The 16,810-nt window shown below is 45.2% G+C and overlaps 1 protein-coding gene across 1 annotated transcript; it reads left to right on the forward strand.

Annotated features, from left to right (window-relative positions):
* Nucleotides 1-1,446: 1,446 nt before the first annotated feature.
* Nucleotides 1,447-16,493, forward strand: LOC149303561 (uncharacterized). The gene is made up of 4 exons (XM_089479755.1): nt 1,447-1,697; nt 8,508-9,576; nt 12,626-12,827; nt 13,639-16,493. Exons 2-4 carry the CDS (start codon nt 8,722-8,724, stop codon nt 14,280-14,282), a joined length of 1,701 nt encoding a protein of 566 aa, XP_089335881.1. The 5' UTR covers nt 1,447-1,697; nt 8,508-8,721; the 3' UTR covers nt 14,283-16,493.
* Nucleotides 16,494-16,810: the final 317 nt, after the last annotated feature.

A 16,810-nucleotide genomic window follows, 5' to 3' on the forward strand; every position in this document is an offset into this window, starting at 1 on the left:
AGCGTTAGGTTTTCTGTCCTGAAACCAATACAGAGAGAGAGAGAGAGAGAGAGAGAGAGAGAGAGAGAGAGAGAGAGAGAACACTTTGGAGCCCAGATGCACTTTTGAAGGAACTCATCAGAGGCAAAGCCCAAGATGCCACCCAAGAAGGGCAAACCTCCAATTCGGTGACTTTTTGTCCTAATCAGAATAAAAGGGCAGGCCTTGTGAAAGAGAGAATGGGGGAGAGAAAGGAAGGAAGGAAGGAAGGGAGAAAGAAAGGGAGCTAGGAAGGGAGAAAAGAAAGAAGGAAAGAAGAGAGGGAGGGAGAAAGGAATCAAGGAAGAAAAGAAGGGGAAAGGAAGTAGGGAGGGAAGAATGAATGGGAAGGAAGGAAGGAAGGAAGGGAGAAAGAAAGGGAGGGAGGGAGGGAGGCAAGGAAGGAAGGAAGGAAGGAAAAAGGAATCAAGGAAGAAAAGAAGGGGAAAGGAAGTAGGGAGGGAAGAATGAATGGGAAGGAAGGAAGGGAGAAAGAAAGGGAGGGAGGGAGGGAGGCAAGGAAGGAAGGAAGGAAGGAAAAAGGAATCAAGGAAGAAAAGAAGGGGGAAAGGAAGTAGGGAAGGAAGAATGAAAGGAAAGAAAGAATTGAAGGAAGGAAGGAAGAGAGAGAGAGAGAGAGAAAGGGAGGGAAGGAAGGAATCAAGGAAGAAAGGAAGGGAGAAAGGAAGCAGGAAGAATGAAAGGAAAGAAAGAAAGAAAGAAAGAAAGAAGGGAGGGAGGGAGGGAGGGGAAAAAGAAAAAAGGAAGGAAAGAAGAAGAAAGGGAGGGAGGAAAGAATGAAAGGGAGGGAGGGAGGGAGAAAGAAAAAAAAGGAAGGAAGGGAAGGAGAAAGGAATCAAGGAAGGAAGGAAAGTAGGAAGCAAGAAAGGAAGCAGGGAAGGAGGTAAGAAAAAGGCAGGAAAGAAAGAAGGGATGAAGGAAGGAAGGAAGGAAAGGAAAGAGGGAGGAAGAAAGGGAAAAGGAAGGATAAGAGAAGGAAGAAAGGAAGGAAGGAAGGATAAGAGAAAGGAGGGAGGGAAGGAAGATAGAAAGGAAATAAGGAAGTTAGGAGGGAAGAAGTAAGGAAAGTGAAATGAAGAGAGGAAGAAAGGTGAAAAAAGGAAGGAAGGAAGGAAGCTAGGAAGAAAGTTATGAGGAAAGAGTGGGCTGAGGGGGGCATCCGTGGCACTGCTCCCTGCTTCCCTGCTGGGCCTGTGAGGAGGAGGAGGAGGAGGAGGAGGAGGAGGGTTTTGTGGGCGAGGGGCCTCCCTTGTCCCTTCAGTCCCAGGCCGGCTCCCTCCCCTCCTTCCTCCTCCTCTCGGCGTGGCTGAGTGACAGGGGCCGCAGCCAGTGCTCGCCCTGCGGAGGGGGGACTAACCCCGGCCTCCTCTCCGGCGGCGGCGGCGGCGGTGCAGCCCGGGAAACAACCTGGAGGCCGAGGCCCAGGAGGCGGCGGCGTTGGAGGAGGGCAGCTCGGGGCAGGGCCACGGCGGAGGAGGAGGAGGAGGAGGCCCAGGGCAGGGCCGGGATGGGCGCCGCCGCCGCCGGCGAGGGATCCGAGGTGGCGCTGCTGCTCTTGCTCCGCCCTCCCGGCCCTGGGCCAGCGGCGCCTGGCTCCCCCTGAGCCAAGGAAGAAGGAGCCGCAGGGACCCAGGAGCAGGAGTGCCTCCCCGGCCCAGGTAGAGCAGGCGGAGGAGGAGGAGGAGGCCCAGGGCGCCAGGGATGGAGGCCAGGGAAGGAAGCAAGGAAGGAAAGCGTCCGCCTCCGCGAGGCTCCTTCAGGCGGGGACAATGGGGGCTGACTGAGGGGAAGAGTGGGACTCTGGGGCTCCGGCTCCGAGGAGGGAGGAGGGCCCTGGGCTTAAAATGGGGGAAGCCAGGGAAGGGGAAGAAGATGGAGCCCAAGAGAGAAGGAAGGAAGGAGGATGGAAAATAGGAAAGAAAGGAAGAAGGAGAGAAAGGAGGAGGAGGAGGAAAAGTAGGAAAGAGGAAAGGAAGAGTGGAAGGAAAGAAGGAAGGAGGATGGAAAGGAGAAAGGAAGAAGGAGTGAAGGAGAGAAAGAAGGAGGAGGAAAAGTAGGAAAGGAAGGAAAGAGGAAAGGAAGAGTGGAAGGAAAGAAGAAAGGAGGATGGAAAATAGGAAAGGAAGAAAAAAAGGAAAGGCTGAAGGAAGGAAAGAAGAATGAGGAAAAGGAAAGAAAGAAAGGGAAAGAAGGAAGGAAAAAGAGAAAGAAAGCTGGAAGGAAGGAAGGAAAAGAGAAAAGGAAGAAAGGACAAGGGGAAGGAAGGAAGGAAAGATAGATGGACTTTGAGGAGAGATTTTGGGAAGATTTGAGACTTGGGGATGGGGTATATTTTGAGAGGGAGAGAGGAGGAGGAGTTAGCAAAGGTTTGGGGAGATCAGACCAGAGTTCTGGGTTTCCCTTGGAAAGGGAGATTAAACTGTTTCCACCCTTTAATGGACGATCCACTCAATTCTGCATCTCTTTTTGAATCCCACAGACCAGGATGGCCAACAGTGAGAAAAGGGAAGAGACGTTTGTGGACCACCTCCACCCCATTTTATGGCTACTGTACAACAGGGTCTTTCCTCCATTTTCCCAAAGGGCAGGGAGGGGAGAAACAACTTTGTGGGCTCTCAGAAGCCATGCAGTCCAAGATGGGGGAAATGTCCTGCAGCCTTTAGATTAGTGCTGGGATCTCCTTCTTTGGAGGTTTTAAAACAAAGGCTGGAAGGGCATCTGTCAGATTTTGATATTCATAGGGGTTCTGGAACTATACCCCAGCAGAAACCAAGGGCCCACTGTATGTAGGTTCATGCTAGATAAAGGGTCCTTTGCTGTAAAATGAGGGATACCATAAAGAAAAAAGGCGTTGAATAAGGAGTCCCTAGGCTTGCAAGAGAGACCAAGCAAGGTCAAGAGTAGCTCCAGTACTGAGTTTCAGAGAGAGGGGATTTTGGTTTGGATGCAAAGTAACTCCATAGTTGCATCCCACAGCAGGAATGTGTGTTTGTGTGTGGCAGACAGTGTTTGAATGAATTGGAAGTTGAGAACTGTTGCTCTCTTTCCAAATTCTGGAGTTATGGTTTCCCTAAAACAACTGGGGTTATGGTTCCCTCCAACACAGGCAATGGTAAGGGATTGTGGGGACTAAGGTCTGAAATATTGGGCTCAAGGGCAAATGTTCCCCATTGTTGGTGTAGGTGAGCCACTGGTGCTCCTCTCAAAGGGATGCTGTATCCTTAACAATGGTATAGATCAGCCTTTCTCAATCTTTTTTTTTCCCCTTAAGGGTGCCTTGAAAAGTTCTCAGGGAACTCCTGCATAAAAAATATTCCATCTGCAGCTCAGAACGATGTGCCCACACTTGCAGAATCACTGGCAACCTCTTGAAGAACACATAGGTGTTTATCACACTATACTCTTATAGTGCTACTATTCCACTTTAACTGCAGAAGTTCTCTGCCTGAGAATTCTAAATACCCCTCCTTAAAACTGCAAATCCCAGAATGCAACAGGAGGCAGCTAGAGCAGTTAAAGTGGAATAGTAGCACTATAAGAGTATAGTGTGATAAACACCTAAGTTTCCAAGGAACTCAGGTTAAACCCTGTTATAGGTTATTATGAGATCCGTGATGGTACCAACTTACTTGTGACTTATTACATCCCTACAAGGAAGTTCTTTGAAATGTGCTCCCAATATGATACATCCTCTATTTTGTGACTCCCATCAATCTACCCTAGTTTAGTGTGTAGTCAATTTCAGAAGAAAGACCTGGGCAGCCCTACCATAAGGCAGAGTGGGACAGCTACCTTGGGCAGTGCTGAAGTAAGGTTCAGGGAGTTGTAGTCCAGAAAATACCTTTTCTAAACCCTGGATTAGATGGACTTTTTTATTTGATTCATGCTATGTTGTGTCAGTGCAAACAGCACTTTCAACAGCACCCAGAAATTTTGTGGGACAATAATGTCAACCAGGAAAAGACCCATGTCTAAGCTATGGGGCATATGAAGCATTGAGAGGTGATCTCATCTTTTCTCCAAAATTTGACCTCCTGGCCTTAAAGCTCCTGTTTCAAGACCTTACCTTCAGAATGAAACACCTAGAGAAAAGAAGTGCACATCACTTTGGTCTTTCATGGGCCAGCTTTAGACAGCTTGCCTACCCCAAGTAGTGGTGGGACTTCAACTTTCATCAGCCATAACCAGCATACAGAAGGGTGAGGGGTGACGAGAATTGTAGCTTAGCAACTCTGGAAGTCCACAAGTTGCACAGTCTTGACTCAGGTGCTCCCCTGCTCCTAGCATCCTCTGTAAGTTTGCTTACATGGGATTCTGGAATCTGTTCTTCAGATTAAAGATTCAGCATTCTTGAAGCAGTAAAAATTTCTTGATATATGAAAAATCTCTGCCACTGTAGATTGGTGGGTATTGGCAAAGTATTGGTTTGTCTACGAAATGTCTTGTGGTTGTGTGTTGAAAACGATTGTAGCTTGGTGCAGGATTGACCTGAAAAGGTACCCCTTTGTGGACTATCTGAGTTCCCAAACTACAGTGGTATTGATCACAGGCTGAGCTGAACACCTTGGAGTACCAGCTGCTGAGACAGAAGAGCAGAAAGCTGTTACCTCAAGCCCTACTTGTGAGGTTTTAGATCAGTGGTGAGACTTGTGCAACCCTCTAGAGGTTGCATTGCAACACCCAGCATTCTTTGTTATTGTCTATACAGGCTAGGGCTGCAGGGAGCTCCAGTGCAGAAACACCTGAAGGGCCACACAATTCCTGTCCTTGTAGAAGCTGACTTGAAAAAAACCTGAAATTCTTTGTCTATTTTCTACAGTAATTTTCTACTTTGACAGGATCTTAGAAAAGTTACTCTTCAGACCACAACTCCCAGAATTGCCTAGCCTATGTAGGGGAAAGTACTGGCCTTTCTTGTTTCACGGTCCTTCTGATTGTTAGAGGCTGGAGATTACATGGGGATGGAGGAATTTTGGAGGGGAGGGGGGAGGTCGATTTTTGATGTTGGGTGGGGACTCCTGGACCCTTCAAAGACTAATTTAGGACCAACAGCCAAGAGATTCCCTTTCTAGGAAGTGCCAGCTTTGACCCAAAACCTTCTAAATTCAAAGCATATGCTCTACCCTTGAGTTACTTCAGAATCTCTTTCCCCCACCATCTTAAAAGAAATGGACCATAGCAAGCTGCCTGTGGCAGGTCAGAGTATTTCACTCTCTTGCTCAGTAGTGTCTTATTTTTAAGTAGCAGCAGCTTTACTATTCTTCAGATAGCTACTGTTCACATCATCTACTGGGAACTAGAGATGGTGAGGATTTAATCTTGTTCCTTCTGCATTCCAGGCACTTGCTGTTCTACTAGGGATGGAAGGAATATTTGAAAATATTCCCTCAAAATGATTGAAAAAAATGTTTTTCAAGCATTGAGAAACCCTGATGAGACAAATCCTGGACCAAAAATAATCTTTATAGATTAGGACTTATTCTGCACAAATTCACACATAGTTGTTTTGTGTAGAAACCAGCATTTTCTGCACAGAATGTAATTTTTATGCAGAAATATTATTTTCTGTGCAGAAAATGCTGTTTCCATTCTATGCAAAACAACAATTTGCAAATTATGTGCAGAGCAAGCCCCAAATTGCAAATAGGCTTTGAAAACTCTGAGGATTTTTTTGAAAGACTTTCTCACATCAGGAAAAATATTGCTAAAATTACTCATTGCTTCCCTTGAGAAGAAAATCAATTAAGAATTAAATCCTTATCTACCGTTGAGCCTCCATCCCTCCCCTCTGGATGGGGTTTCTTGGAACAGAATAATGAACCAAGAGCCTGTCCATATGGGCCAAAAGGCCTGTGTTCCCCTGGTGTCACATTGTCCTGTTTGGACAACGCAGGCCAATACCCCAGCTGGGTTCTGGCAGATCAGACATCGATTCATCGGTCCCGGTCCAATCACGGCTCAAAGGGGCTTTAGCACAGGTCAGAATGACCCATTATCTGCCATAGTGTTTCTCAGAAACTCTGCAGCACTGCCTGGCAAACTAGACAGCCTTGCATGCCATTTAGCTCCCTCCACCATCGCCGCTTCTGAGAAGATCCCTGTCACGGCGTCTGACAGGGAAAGGGGGCACCTGGTCACATGGATGTAGCCAGGTGCCTCTTTTCCATGTCAGATGCTCAACAGAGTGTTTTTTTTAACTAGTAGTGATGGTGGAAGAAGATAAAGTGTGTGTGGCAGTAGTGGGTCAGTGACGCGGCAGTAGGCAGATTTGTAACCACCCGCCTGGGCTTGGCCTAAGCTATCCTGCCCTGTCTGCTCATCCCCCAAGTGGACCTTTGGGCTGATCCTGCAAACTTGTCCATGTGTAATATTTTAAGTGGAGACAATATGCCCTTCTCTTGGTCCAGGGACTGTGTTGATAAAATATCACAACATAGTCCTATACATGTTTACTCTGAAGTAAGCCCTGTTGGGTTCAGTAAGCCCTGGCTTACTTCCAGGTAAGTAGGCTTGGGCACAGTTTTCATTTCCAGGCACAGTTCAAAGTCCTAGCCATGACCTGCCCTTAGGTATCTCCTCATACAAATCTGCCAGAGTTCTCAGGTCTACAGGGGAAGGTTTTCTCTTGGGCCCATTACCATCGCAGGCTCATTTGGTAGGACACACAAGAGCGGCTTCTCAGTGGCCACTCCCAGGCTCTGGTCTCCCATCCAGGAGAATCTAGGCTGGCCCCCTCCCAGTTTTCCTTTCACTGGCAGCCAAAAATCTTTTTGTTTAAAGCAGGTTTTAAATGTACAAGCAGGGAAACTTCTTAATGGGATGTTTTTATCTTTTAAAACTTTTGTTTTAAAACTAAAGTTAGGTTGCTTTATGTGATGGTTTTAATTGTTTTTAAAATTTCATTGTTCAGGTTTTTTAACTGACTCTGGGAGCCGCCTTGGGTCCCCGACTGGGAGAAAGGCAGCATATAAATGCAACAAATGAAGTAAATAAATATGAAACTGCCGCCTCTATTGCAATAGTGATAGTAAGGCATTGCAAAAGACTAGATCTCAGGTTCCCTTTTGAAAGAATCACATTTTACTTCTGTGGAATATTCAACATGTATCTAAGCTGCATAGTTTTTATCAGTTTCAAACCACTGATTGGTCATTTAGTGAAATCTCTGTTGGAGAAATCTAGTGCTGTAGTTCAGCAAATTCTAAGTACCGTACCAAATTGCAAAACCCAGGATTCCATATGATAGAGGCATAAGGGCTAAAGTGGTTTACAAATATGGGTACTGTAATTGTTGTGTAGGTACACTGTCCGATTCCTGTCTTGAGTATAGTGTACTATATTGTTCTCAGTGCTTGGAATAGTTATTCTTTTGAAACTCAGCTCCCCAGAATGGCTGTGCATTCTAAAAATTGTACTTTGAAAAGCAGCTTTTCTAAATTCTAATCTTGTTTTGCTTTGATGCTGAAAAGAAAAAAAATTGTACTTACTCTATCACCAATATGGCAGGAAGTTTGTTTGTGAAGGATATTTCTTATGCGTAGTTTAGAGAAAATGGACAGAGAAACATTATTCCCAACCTTGTTATAAAACCAGAGTTCAAGCTCACTCAGCAAAATTCAGGATATTCTTTGCATGGTACACACTTAATCTGAGTTACTTAGCTCTGCATGACATGGAGCGTGACCAGATGTGAAAGAGGACAGGGCTCCTGGACCTGTTGCAGTTGTGTGGAATAGAGATTTTCACCAGGGGTAGCTTGCCCTGCAATTTTAAAGTGCCCTAGACAGTTTCGTGGAAAGCCCGGAGGGGAGTTCATGTGGGAAGGCAGAAAACAGTGGAGTGGGGTTAGGAATTGAGTGCTGCATCTGGAGCCCTGTACAGCAACCAATTATCCATATATTGCAGTCTTGATTTCATTCTATACAGAACTTCCCTGTACAGAGGCAGTGTGCCACTGAATACTATATGCTGCTTTGCTCCAGCAGGAGAGAGTTCCTGTCTTTGTGTTGTTGTTTTTTCAGTAGGCTTCTGGAAACTTCTGGTTGACCACACTGAGAAACAGAACATTGGGCTAGACAATATCCTATTGATTTGATCCAACAAGGCTCTTCTCATTTTCTTTTCAGTCCTGAAGATATATTTATGTTTTGCTCCACCATTTCCAAACCAAGTAGCCTGCAGGCATGTTGCACTACAACTCTTATCATCCCTGGATGCGAGCTAGAGTGATGTGGGATTGAAGTCTTATATGCCTGAAGGCTGTTGGCCTTTGCTGAGCTGTGCTAATTGCTGAGTATCTCAGGGAAAAGTGTCATATGCTATCACTAGGTTGTAATTTTAACAACTAAACTACCACAGGCCAACAAGAGGGCACATAGCTGTGAATCAGAAGGAATCCTTCGGAAAGGATTATAGGGAAGCTTACGGAAAGAGCATAACTCTCAGTATTTTCCCTCTTTCTGTAACAGGGAAAAGTCCTATTCCTCAAGAATCCTTTTGTTGGCAGTAGGATTGGCAGGTGATCCACCTTCTCGTGTTGGGCTGTTTCACCCCCAGTCTGGCTGACAGAGACTGGGCACCGCACCGAGGGTATCTTTCAATTAATCTGAGTCTCCACAAGCCATTCCACTTGTTGACAAGCAGTTGTGCAGCCAGAATTTCCTTCCCTGAGAGGGGGGAAGAATGGCTGCCACTCAGGAAGTGCCTCCGCCAGCATTGGGCCTCCATTTTTTGTACCCTTTAGAAGAAACAATGGCACCCAGGGTGAAAATAGAGGACCCTGGACCACCGTGCCCTGAGGCCAGTTGGGAATGGGATGCTGCAGGGAAAGCCCCTCTCGTCGTCCAGGCTGGCACAATCAGTGATCTACTGAGGTGGGCCACCCCTCCCCAGGTGAGGAGCGACCCAATACCACAGCTGTGGGAGGTTCAATGTCAGGAGATGGTACAATCCCTGCGGACACCTGCCGATGTTGTGCCAGCACCTGTTCCCGTCCCACCCCCTGCTCCTGGCTGGGGGAACCTTCAGTTACCTGAGCTGGCACCCGTAGATGACATTGAGGCCTATTTGTCAACCTTTGAGCGAGCAGCAGAAACCTGTCAGTGGCCAAGAGGCGAATGGATGACCCGTATCATGCCAGCCCTCAGTGGAAAAGCCCATCAACCTCACAATGGCCTGGATGCTCGGAGCAGCAGGAGTGAGCACAGAAAGTCCAAATCTTCCGGCCTGCGAGGGGAGACAGGTGCCACCGTGGAGATGCAACGACAGCGTTTCCGGCAGTTCCGTTATCAGGACTCGGAAGGTCCCAGGGAGGCATGCCGGAGATTGCGGGAGCTCTGCCGACGCTGGCTGAAGCCTGAGAGTCGCACCAAGGAACAGATCTTGGAGCTGTTGATCCTTGAACAGTTCTTGACCATCTTGCCCCAGGAGATCCAGAGTTGGGTGTGGGAACGTGGGCCGGAGACATGTGCCCAGGCAGTGGCTCTAGTGGAAGGTTACCAGATGGGACGGCGAGAAGCTGGGATGTGGGAGCAACAGGTGAGGGTGTCTTTCATTTTAGGGGTCCTAACCTGAATTGATTTCATTTAAATCAAATTGATTGAAACCATGGTATATGTTACTTCTCTGAAAGACTTGTTATTAATTATTTGAATCACAGTTTAAATCACTGGTGATGAAGATTCTGTGTTAATCACCATTTTAACACAAGTACATTAATATAAACTTAATATTTAATCAGATATGTCAGATTCATTAGAAGGTAGGTACAAACTAAGCAATTACTTTGTATTGTTTTCAGATTTATTTTTAGTTTATCAACAATTGAATGGCTTATATTTATATCAAAACCCCTCTTTCTTGTTCAGATCTACTCTAGTCCCAAATTCTCTCTTTACTGATCTTTTCTGCCCTTGCATTGAGTGTGTATGTGTGTGTGTGTGTGTACATGCTTAAAGTTCACCAACCACAGAATAGTACTGTTCAGGTTATCTGTCGTATCCATAAACTGCTTTCAGCCATTTGAGTTTTATCACAGTACAAGTATACCTCAGTTAACAAAGTCACTGTGTTCCTAAGCATTTCTTCTTTAATGGAAAATGTTGTCTTAGGTCCTATCTGCACTGGTGTTGGGCAGACTCAAGTATCCTGGCCCCAGAGCTGCCCCAACCATCCCCCATTGCAAAGGCCCTCCATTCTGACACCTGGCAGCTATTCACATGGGCCATCTGGTGTGTCCACCACCACCTCTGGGCAGCTTTAAGCAGTCTTCACAAAAAGGAGCTTCATTGTGAGAGGCTTTGTTAACTGAGGTATGCCTGTATTTGTAGATGGGTGATTAAACATTTATTCATTATTTCTCCGAGTCAGCTTGTCATGTGCCTTTTCAAACTATTGGACATGTAGCTTGTTTAATTATAAAACCAGCCCCCCTTCCAATATTTCTTGTTGATAACGTTCCTTCTAAATATATTTTGTAAACTAACATCATACATTAGTCCTTTTGTTGCTTGTTACTCTACTGCCCTCTTTGGGTGGGGTGGGGACATTTATAAGGTAATAGCATAAAATGTGAACAAGTTCACTTAATATGTCTCTAAAATATCTTAAAAGTAATTTTAAAGTATCTGGAAAGAAGAATGCATTATACAGGTTGAGTCTCCCTTATCCAAAATGCTTGGGACCAGAAGTGTTTGGGATTCTGGATTTTTTTTTTCAGATTCGGAATATTTACATATACATAATGGAATCTCTTGGATATGGGACCCATGTCTAAACATGAAAATCATTTATGTTTCATGTACAACTTACATATCTCATCTGAATATAATTTTATATGTAATATTTTTACTAATTTTGTTCATGAAACAAAGTTTTTGTACACTGAATCATTGGAAAACAAAGGTGTAACTATCTCACCCATGTGGACAATTTTGGTTTCTGGAGTATTTCAGATTTTGGAATTCTGGATAAGAGATACTCAACCTGCATCAATATATATATAGTTTTTGCCGATTCTTGTGACATTCCCACTTACTACATTATTTTTAAAATGTAAATTTGTTACACAATTTGTTCTGGGTTACAGGTAGCTGCATTACTTGTAGCTCATTACTCCCACATTCTGCACAGATAAAAACATAAAGCCCTCCAGATGTTATTGGGCTGCATGCTCCCATGAGCCCTGGCCAGTATAGCCGATGGTGAGGGATGATGGAAATTTTAATGCAACACCAGGAGAACCATAAATTCCCATTACATGTCCTAGATCTAGGATCATAAAATTATTTGATCTGGAAGAAGTGGGGTGTTACCCAATGAAAATGATGGATAGTAGTTTCAGGGACTTAACAAAGAAATACTCATCATAATTCACTTTTTTGAAGAAGATGTTGTCAGTGGCTCCTAACTCACATGGGTTTGAAAGAAATTATATAACCCCATGAAGGATACTATTAGTTCATGATTGGAACAGTTGCTGATTTGAATTCTCAAAATCCTCCAGCTAACAGGGCCATGACCCAATGCTGTAAAAGGCAGCAAAAATGTACTTTTGAGCATGTATTTCCTACTACGTGAATATCCAGAGTTCAGAGAGTCAACTTACCTGAAGCATTTATACATTGCCTGTTAGCCAGAAAGTCTCTTGGGGCTTGTTACAAGTACATAATTCAATAGGGCCTACTCTCAGTATTATAATCTAAACAAGACATGACACAGAAAGTAAAGGGGATGGAGAGGGAAGACTAAGGAAATTAAGTTCAGAATCAGCTGACTGATGCTAGAGCCAGTGTGGTGTAGTGGTGTGAGTGTTGGACTAGAACTCCCAGAGACCAGGGTTCAAATCTCTGCTCAGCCATGGATACACATTGTGTGACTTGAATTAGTTACACACTCTCAGCCACAGAAGAAGGCAATGGCAAAGCCCTTCTGAACAAATGCCAAGCAAGTCCCATGATAGCTTTGCCTTTGGGTGCCCATAAATCAGAAACTCTTTAAGGCCCACAGCAACAAGTAGTGAAGTCCCACCACAGTGGGGGCATGCTGGGCTGGTTTTCATTTCCCCCTGAACTTAGAATCAGGTCTTCAGCAGAGCTGGGGGAAATTATTTCTTGGACTACAGGGCCCATGCTAAGAAGGCACACTAGCTGAAAGTTTTGAGAATTGTAGTCCAAGGTGCGGTACAGATCTTGGAGCGGCCTGCCGGTGGCCTAAAAACGGGTTCTTTTCCAACTTGTGTCTGAGAGTGGCCATCATTTGTTATCCTACCTTCCCCATGTGGAAAGGAAGGTTTGCCTGCTTCTGCTTAGATGGAGAAATTTTGCAGATAGATTACACCTATTATTATTATATTTATTTTTATCCCACTTTCTCCCCAGGATTTTTAGCTTAGCCTAAAAAACACAGTACTAAACGTGTATCCCTTCCCTTGCATTTTAATGAAAGTGCTGAATGAACGTTTTATTTTAAAAACGAAAAAAACCCTGAGATTTCTGTTTAGTCCAACTACTGGGCTCTCTGAGTTTTTCTACCAGTCCCTACCCCTCCATGTTCTTCACTATGATATCCGGTTGTCTCTCCTTGCCAGGTTACAGTGCGGGTCAAAGTGGAACAGGTCAGCCCTCAAGAGATGGTGTTGCCCACTGCACCATGGGAACCTTCTGCCCCACTCATGCCCCATCCCGAATGTGTATCCTCAGGAGAAGTGACACTACACGAGCCTGCCCCAGGGCCTGGTCTCAAGATGCCTTGCATTCCTAAACAGGAGCCCCAAGGCCTTCCAGAACCAGGTGAGATGGAGAGACAGTATTTCAGTTGAACAGGGCTGAAAGGCATTTGGGGATGTTTAGTCTTTCTCAGGGAAATTGGTGATAATTTCCATAATCAAATTCTGTTAGCCATTTGTCAACACCAGTGGTCCTATTTAAATCCCATTTTTTCCTTGTTTTTATTGTGGCTGATTTGTGAGGAGGGTGGAAGGGAGTGAACCCTCTTCATCCTTCTGGGAGGTATACAGATACGTATTTAGGTGGTGGGCCTTATTTTAAGTGCAGTTAGAAAAAAAATATGTCAGACTGTGGATTGGCTGTGCCCACCATGTACTTTGCCAAATGAGATTTCTTTTTGTGTTGCTAGTAGTAGTGTAGGTCTCTAGTAGGGGGAAAGTTGGGAGTATATACCCAGAATCCTCTTGATATATTACAGTAGTGGAGCTGAGGGTTACTCTAATGGAACTATTTTTCCCAGCGTTGTATAAGAAGCTACCAGTACCTCCTTATGCAACTGTTTTCCTATCCCGTGTAATAGTGGCCAAATATTGTCTACTGCAGTTCTCCCCTATCCCAATGCAGTGGCTACTGGTGAGTCAAGAGGCTGTTTCAGGAAAACACCATATTACCTCTGTCCAACTGATTGCTTTCATCCTCCCTGTCTGGCATCTACCCTTCTGTCCAGTACATTGGTGGGACTTCATGTTTTGTCACCTTCAAATAGAAGTTAGGCTTATGGGTTTGCCTGTATGTTGTTTGCTGGGCCTTTGTAGACAGTAGATGTGATACTGATAAACTTCTTTAAGCACCCTCCTTTTTCTATTCCCTACAGGTGCTCTGATGGTCAATGGGAGTCGAGAGAACCCTCTGCAGGGCAGTTCTATGTCAGTGGGAATCCCAGCTGGGAATTCCCAGGAGAACCCGTTAATTGAGAATCGTGGCGAGCGAGCAAGTCAGCAGTGTCAGAGCCAGTCAGCGAGACAGAGATGCGGTGAGACAGGAGAGAACCCAGTCACTCACTCCAACCCCATCAGAGTCCTTCACCCCCCAGGAAAGCCCCTTCATCGGTGTTCAGAATGTGGGAAAACATTTAGCCGCAACTCCCACCTGCTTACCCACCAGAGGATCCACACTGGGGAAAAACCACACCAGTGCCCCCAATGTGGCAAGCGTTTTGGTCACACCTCCCAGTTGACACGGCATCAGAGAACCCATGCCTCAGAGAGACCCTTTCGATGTGCCCAGTGCAGCCGGAGTTTTTACCAAAGCTCTGAGCTGACCAGGCATCGGCTGTCCCATGCGAGGGATCGCCCATATGGGTGCAGCCAGTGTGGGAAGAAATTCCGATGGAGTTCCGATCTCATCCGACATCAGATCACTCACACAGGAGAAAGACCTTATAAGTGTCCTGAGTGTGGGAAAAAATTTGGGCAGAACTCACACCTGGTTCGACACCGGAGAACCCACACGACTTAGCTGAGACTTTGTCCAATGTTTCTTAGCCCCCAGAATTCAGTTGGGGCCAAAGCATGGGTCCATACTCACGACCAGGCTTGGTGCCCTAATGGGCCAGATGACTGTTGTTCTTTCAGCGGAACATCTGCAAATAAGTGATCTGTTGGGGATGGCTTAGTTAAAATGAATCCTATTTTATGTGTGAAACAAGTCGTACAATGTGGCAGGTTCCAGGATCCATTTTAGGTTCTGCCTGGACATCCACAGCAGAGCTAGATTTGCATACTCAAAGAAGAAGCAAAGTCCCACTTGAGTTGACTTTCTTGAACAACACTGAACCGATAACATTGTGATAGCACCAGTTGGATGTCTCTCTTTCTATATCTCTCTCTCCACAACCCCTTCTTCTCTCTTCCTCCTTCTTCCTCTTTTTAATAGAAAAGGAGATAGATCTTCTAGTCCTCTAGACAGGTTTATTGTTGCATAACTCAGCCTGTATTCCCTGTCCCCAAACACTATCTTTTTAGTGAAACAAAAGCAATGTATTTTTAGAGAAAATTACCAGTCTGTATTGGCGGGGAAAGGAGTGTTTGACTTTTCAGAATGGTGGAGATCCCTCTTGGGAAAGCTGCTTTAATGCTCTTTTTAAAATTTTATTTTGGAAATCAAAGCTTTGATAAACCAAGTGGACAACCTAGGGCTGCACTCCTATGGAAATATGCAAATTGGAGCCTGGAAGAGGAAGGGAGGGTGGTGATGGTGACACTGGATAAAGATGTTTGATTGAATGGGAATTCTAGAACAGGAACTCTGCCAACACATCTGTGCTAGGCATTGGCAACTAACAACCAAGGGGACTGTTGACTGAGTCCAATGGCTCTTCCAACTGATGCCTGGGAATTAATCAGAGGGCTGTTCACTCCCTGCCTTTTGCACACTTTAGCTTCTTTCACCCATATGAATCAAGACACAAGTAAAGGGCTTTTAAATTTCACACTACAGAGGACTTCTCCCAAGTTGTTTCCTCATACACCTCAGCCATTTGATCTCTTGCACAAGCTAAGACATGGAAAATGTATCGTAGTTGATGTTCCTGAGGACAAAAATGGGGGAAAGTGACTTTTTTGGACTACAGCTCCCAGAAACCCCCCTAACTCTAGCCAGCGATCACTGGGTGGGAAAATTTTGGGAGTTGTAATCCAAAAATCATTTCCCTAAGCTTTAGTCTTTATCTTTATTCTTGGGAGTGAGGAGGTTTTAAAGAAACCTTTGCAAGTGGGAATGGATTTGTGATGACTCAGTCCCTGTTTGCATTGGCCAGAATGCTCCAACTTGCCCCCATTAACTGGCCCTCTATTCCCACACCATGGCGGCTGTCTACACAGGTGTCCCACTGAGCTGACCCTCACTTCTGGGGTCAGAATGAGGCCCTGAGTGACGAGCACATGGCTAGGCACTCATGATGGTGGCTGATGTGCCAAGCAATTCAGCAGGATGCCCATGCAGATAGCCGCTGTGGCACAGGAACAAAAGGCTTGGGATCTTCCTGGAAGATCTGGAGTAACAGGTAACTTTTTAAAATGTGTTTAAGGTGGGGAGAATATAATCTGGCTCTGGTGTGGAATGTGCTGGATGTTTCCAGATTGCTTGCACCAGAACTGGGGTTTGGTACGTTTGTTGTCCAAACAGGACACCACCTCAGTGGGGAAAATTGGGCCTTTTGGCCTTTGCAGATGACCTCTTTTAAACCTTTCTTGCAGCTTCATCCCTTTCTCAGCATTACCCTGTTGAAAATTCAGTGTTAAATAGATCTATGCCTGTATAGGGTCACACAGTGTATTAGAGGGTAAAAGGGAAGAACTTAATTTTTCTGTCAAGATCTTTCACTTGGCACCTCTAGAGCATTGTAAAGCCCACTGTAAGGACATAGCCACAGCACTCATGCTGGTTATAAGTCAACCAAGGCCAAATTCAGATGACCAGCAAGCCCCGAGCCTGTGGCCCTCCAGCAGAATTTTGAATTTTGTCTCACAGAACCCTCAGCTGGCATGACTAATAGCAAAGGATTGTGAGGATCACAGTGTTTTTACCAGAAGCAAAGGTTTCCTACCTCTGACAGGGTTTGTGTGATGCTACATTCAGAACAAGTTGATCATTTTGAATTATTAACAGTGTCCTTCCTCTCCTCCCCAAATAAACACACTCTTTGTCAATGCAATTCATGGATTCCTATTTACTCCTAGCTTACATATCTGCCAGGATATCAGTAAGCCAGTATTCCTCAACCTGGTACCCTCCAGAGAAGTTGGATTTCATATTGCCTAGACAGCATCCCTGCAGGTTGGAATGATGGGAGTTGTAGTCCAACACATTTTTCAGGGACAAGATAGGTAGTCTGTACCTGAATATGATGCTTTCACCATAGAGCAGGAGCCTTCCTGAGGTTCCAAACTGGCCAGTTTTTCAGTGCTTCAATGCTGTGTTCCTGAGATGATCTTTGAGCTTTCTTTGTCATACAAGTGGCATAAGCCAACTGTGTGATTCTTGTG

The sequence above is a fragment of the Sceloporus occidentalis genome, unplaced genomic scaffold (genome assembly GCF_023333645.1).
Source record: "Sceloporus occidentalis isolate IW3139 unplaced genomic scaffold, rSceOcc1.0.p SCAF_14, whole genome shotgun sequence".
Classification (NCBI taxonomy): Eukaryota; Metazoa; Chordata; class Lepidosauria; order Squamata; family Phrynosomatidae; genus Sceloporus; species Sceloporus occidentalis.

Excerpts from the sequence above, each read along its gene's own strand:
- LOC149303561 (XM_089479755.1), top strand. The coding sequence starts at position 8,722 with ATGGCTGCCACTCAGGAAGTGCCTCCGCCAGCATTGGGCCTCCATTTT. Across the intron at positions 9,577-12,625 it reads CTGGGATGTGGGAGCAACAG|GTTACAGTGCGGGTCAAAGT; the intron begins GTGAGGGTGTCT and ends TCTCCTTGCCAG. Across the intron at positions 12,828-13,638 it reads CCAAGGCCTTCCAGAACCAG|GTGCTCTGATGGTCAATGGG; the intron begins GTGAGATGGAGA and ends TATTCCCTACAG.